The sequence below is a fragment of the Castanea sativa genome, chromosome 3 (genome assembly GCF_040712315.1).
Source record: "Castanea sativa cultivar Marrone di Chiusa Pesio chromosome 3, ASM4071231v1".
NCBI lineage: Eukaryota > Viridiplantae > Streptophyta > Magnoliopsida > Fagales > Fagaceae > Castanea > Castanea sativa.
In genome coordinates, this window is record NC_134015.1 from 47,886,148 (window position 1) to 47,890,963 (window position 4,816).

General features: G+C 36.6%; 2 protein-coding genes and 1 non-coding gene across 3 annotated transcripts; 1 reads left to right on the forward strand and 2 right to left on the reverse strand.

The window, feature by feature from the left end:
• Positions 1-1,088: 1,088 nt before the first annotated feature.
• On the reverse strand, positions 1,089-1,655 carry LOC142629073 (uncharacterized). The gene has a single exon (XM_075803064.1). It carries the CDS (start codon positions 1,653-1,655, stop codon positions 1,089-1,091), a length of 567 nt encoding a protein of 188 aa, XP_075659179.1.
• Positions 1,656-2,138: 483 nt separating this feature from the next.
• Positions 2,139-3,056, reverse strand: LOC142629074 (uncharacterized). Its single transcript, XM_075803065.1, has one exon. It carries the CDS (start codon positions 3,054-3,056, stop codon positions 2,139-2,141), a length of 918 nt encoding a protein of 305 aa, XP_075659180.1.
• On the forward strand, positions 2,692-2,798 carry LOC142630128 (small nucleolar RNA R71). Its single transcript, XR_012843240.1, has one exon. It is a non-coding gene; the product is annotated as a small nucleolar RNA R71 (small nucleolar RNA).
• Positions 3,057-4,816: the final 1,760 nt, after the last annotated feature.

The following is a 4,816-nucleotide window of genomic DNA, read 5'->3' on the forward strand; positions in this document are numbered from 1 at the left end:
CCCTCCTCTACCATGAAGTGGCATTTTTCCCAGTTCAATACTAAATTTGTCTCCTTGCATCTCTGCAAAACTAAAGATAACATAGACAAACATTTATCAAAAGAATATCCAAAGACAGAGAAGTCATCCATGAAGACTTCTAAAAAATTTTCCACCATGTCCGAGAAGATGGACATCATGCATCTTTGAAATGTGGTTGGCGCATTGCAAAGGCCAAAAGGCATCCGCCTATATGCAAATGTTCCATATGGACAAGTAAAAGTGGTCTTCTCTTGATCTTCAGGCGTAATGGCTATTTGATTATAACCAGAGTATCCATCTAGAAAACAGTAGTAAGCATGCCCTGCAAGTCTTTCTAGCATTTGATCAATAAAAGGTAAAGGAAAATGATCTTTCCGAGTTGCATCATTAAGCCTTCTGTAATCTATGCACATTCACCATCCTGTGACCGTCCTTGTTGGTATAAGTTCATTATTATCATTTTTTATCACGGTTATTCCACCTTTCTTTGGGACGACTTGTACTGGACTTACCCATGCGCTATTCGAGATAGGATAAATAATTCCGGCATCTAATAGCTTCAGCATTTCTTAAGGCACCGCTTCTTGCATTGATGGATTCAATCTTCTCTAGGGTTGGATAATCGGTTTATATTTTTCCTCCATTAAAATCTTGTGTGTGCAAATTGAAGGACTAATTCCTTTGATGTCAGAGATGGTCCAACCCAAAGCCATCTTGTGTTCCCGCAAGATTCTTAGCAACTTTTCCTCCTCTAAATCACTCAAAGAATTGTTAATAATAACTGGAAGAGTAGAGTCTTGACCTAAGAAAGCGTATCTTAACTTTGATGGAAGCAGTTTAAGCTCAAGTTTAGGTGGTTCTTCTGGTGGAGATGTTGGCTGACATGATTTCAAGTCTTCCACTTTTGGTTGCATTGAAAGAGGAAAGAGTGGTGTAGCCTCCAAATATCTTTCACACTCCTTAACCTCTTCATCATTGAATTTAACAGGTGTAGAGCGAGTAAGACATACCTCAAGTGGTAACTTTAGAAAATCAATTGCATAAGTCTCATCGGCCATGATCACGTCTCAGTCACTTATTTGAAAACAAGAATGTGTCTCGAAAAGAAATTCCATAGACTTAAATACATCAAAAGTGACCTCATCCTCTCCAACCCTCAAAACAAGTTTTCCTTGCTGGACATCAATTAAGGTCCTCCCCGTCGCAAGGAAAGGTCGACCCAATATCAAAGGGATCCCCTCGTCCTCATCCATATCAAGGACAATGAAGTCAGCCGGGAAGATCAACTTGTCAACTTTTACTAATACGTCCTCAATGACTCCTCTTGGATATTTAATGGATCTATCCGCCAATTGTAAAGAGATAGTGGTCAGCTTTACTTCTCCAAGACCCAATTTCCTGAAAATAGAGAAAGGCATTAGATTAATACTTGCCCCTAAATCACATAAAGCTCTATCAAAATAAGATTTTCCTATAGTGCAAGGGATAGTGAAATTCCCCGGATCTTTCAGCTTAGGCGGCAGCTTCTTTTGTAAGATTGCACTACTCTCCTCTGTCAGCATTACTGTTTCATGCTCTTCCAATTTTCGCTTCTTTGATATAATATCCTTCAAAAATTTAGCATATTTAGGCATTTGTTCCAAAGCTTCAATGAGAGGAATATTAATATGCAATTGCTTAAATATACTTAGAAATTTAGAAAACTAATCATCCATATTGCTTTTTCTTAATCTTTGCGGAAAAGGAATTGGTGGATCATAAATTGAAGGAGAATAAGTATCAAAAGTAATTTCCTTGGATTTTTTTGATTTTGAAGCTCTTTCATTCTCCTTAGTCTTCTCAGCTTGCTCCACTTCTTTCATCTCTGACTCGGCCTCCTTCATCTTTGACTCCTCATTATCTACAGCTTCATCTTGTTTTGCATTTGTTACTTTTGGCTCCTCATATGTTCGTCCACTTCTCAATGATGTTGCCTTTACATGTTCTTTCGAATCGGTGACAGTGTTGCTTGGCAAAGTTCCTGCAATCCTCTCTGTGAGCATGCTTGAGAGTTGACCGATCTGCACCTCAAGATTACGGATTGAAGCTGAGTTGTTTTGGATTGCCACATCTGTCTTTTACAAGTACTGCATGAACATGTCCTCAAGTGTCGGCTTCTTCTCTTGCTGTGGAAATTGCTGAGGTGGTTTAGCTTGCCCTTGGTTATTGCTCCATGAAAAGTTGGGGTGATTCCTCCATCTAGGATTGTACGTGTTCGAGTATGGATTATTTTGACGTTGAAAATTTGACATGTAATTTGCTTGTCCATAACTCGATTGGGCAAAAGGATTTCCCACTTGGCAGTCAGCACTTGAATGATTTCCAGAACAATGATCACAAACAACATGAGTTTGAACAGCATTAACATTCATTTTACCCAGTTCTTGAGACAAAGTTGCCATTTGTGCCGCCAATGAGGTAATAGAATCAAGTTCTAAAACTCCAGCTGTCTTTCTTGGCATTGCTCTTTCTATAGGCCATTGATAGTTGTTGGATGCCAATTCTTCCAGAAGCTCATAGGCTACCTCATGAGTTTTACTCATTAAAGCTCCACCAGCTGCTGCATCAACCATAGACCTGTTTGTAGCTCCTAGACCATTGTAGAATGTTTGCACTTGAAGCCATGCTGGAAGGTCATGATGAGGACACCTTCGCAATAAATCTTTGTACCTCTCCCATGCTTCATATAATGATTTACCCTCAAATTGGATGAACGTGGTGATATCCTTCCTTAGCTTTGCTGTCTTTGTAGGAGGGAAATATTTTGCTAAGAATTTTTGAGCCAACTCCTCCCATGTAGTAACAATGCCAGGTGGCAAAGAATTCGACCAAACTTTTGCTTTATCCCTAAGTGAAAAGGGAAAAAGTCTGAGTCGAATCGCATCATCTGTCACTTCGTTACGTTTAAAAGTATCACAAATTTCCAAGAAATTTGCAATATGGACATTAGGATCCTCTTGTGACAACCCCCCAAACTGGACAGTCTGCTGTATCATCTGAATGATGGCCGGCTTGATCTCAAAATTATTGGCTTGTATGGTTGGCCTCCTTATGCTCGATGTAACTCCATTTGCCGAGGGCGTAACATAATCTCTTAAAGCCTTTTACTCTTGATCGGCCATATTAGATAGAGATGTGTTGGCCTCTTTCTTCTTTTCTTTCTTGAGCTGACGTAAGGTTCTTTCAATTTCAGGATCAAAGAGTGTATGCTCTAACAGTTTAGATCTGGTCATGCACTTCTAATTCCTGAAAAGAAAGAAAACAAACTTAAATGCACCTATTTTAAATATTTTTTTTGAATAAATAAAATAAAATCCAAAGTAGTAAATATCTAGCTAGTATCAATATCAATAACAAATAGTTAGTCCTCGGCAACGGCGCCAAAAATTTGTTCGCATAAAATAATCTGCAAGCGCACAGAATCATAACAACTAGTAAAGTGTTTTTAGAAAACGAATGTCGAACCCACAGGGATTAACTATGTTATTGAATACTGAAATTCACTAAATTAATTACTATTTGGAAAATCAAAAATAAATGGAACGTTCTACTATCTGAATTAAATTAAACTATTTAATTAAAATAAATCTACGAATAAAAGATTAACAAAATGCAAAAATCTAAAAGTGTAAAAATATGATAAGAATGAATCTAGAGCGGTTGATTTCACCTAACAAATCGCACACAATTTATTCTTCCTAATTATTAAATTCTAATAATTTCCCGTTGATGATTAAAAATCCCTTAAGTATTCAATATATTTTCTCGAATAATATCAAAAATATCTTCAACTAACAATTCCATATCTCTATGTGAATTTAATTAATTGGAGACTCATTACGTACTTTGAATTTTCTGAAAAATCACACTAATCGCGGTAAAGCATCTCTACTTTCGCTCAACTAATGATGTTTAATTCTAGAACTAAAATAACAAATCACCTCTCGGTCTCATTTTAATTCAATTGATCAAACAATAATTCGTAAAAAATTAGTAAGCATTAAGAATAAGAATTAAACACTCAATCATGGAAATATTAAAAATAAAATAACTCAAAATATAAATTGTGTGTTTATTGCTAGACTACATCGACGCTCTAGAAAATAAATTTAGTTCATAATAAAATTGAAAAGAAAAAAAATAAAACTTATGTCTTTCATTTGAATTGGTTGACCAACATGAAGCTCTCGCCTTTGTCCTCAAATCCTCATCTTCATAATGACTCCCAAAACAAGTTCTTCTATGTGGCACCCCCCTTTTTCTCCCTGGTCCACCTTCTTTTTTCCCTAAAGAGCCTTTAAATAGGTCAAGGAATCCTATTCCCGTTTTGAGAAAATCCCAGATTTTTAGGCTTCAATTAACCGATGATTTTGGCCCATTTAACGTCAGAATTTGGACTTTTGGTAAACTACAAAGTTGTAGCACTTTAAGTTAGCTTTCGAGCCCAACTTGAATCATCTCGATTGGATATCTGAACCGAAAGTTATGCCAAAAATACTACTGATGTGCAGGCTGGAATCCTAATCCGAATTGGACTTGGATTTGATGCAAATTTCCTTCGATTCCTTGCTCCACTTAGACTTGAATTTAATTGGGTTGATCTTCTCCTGAATTCATGCTTGGTTGGATGAAAGTTGGCTTGATTCAATTGGCTTAGCCCCACTTTGCATGTAAAGCTCTTGTTACCTACAACACAAAGATATTATATAATCAGTAACAAAATAACATAAAAGTAAGGCTAAATATATAGATATGT

What these genes read in the sequence shown, in the direction of transcription:
- LOC142629074 (XM_075803065.1), bottom strand. Translation starts at nt 3,056, where the DNA reads ATGATACAGCAGACTGTCCAGTTTGGGGGGTTGTCACAAGAGGATCCT.
- LOC142629073 (XM_075803064.1), bottom strand. Translation starts at nt 1,655, where the DNA reads ATGCCTAAATATGCTAAATTTTTGAAGGATATTATATCAAAGAAGCGA.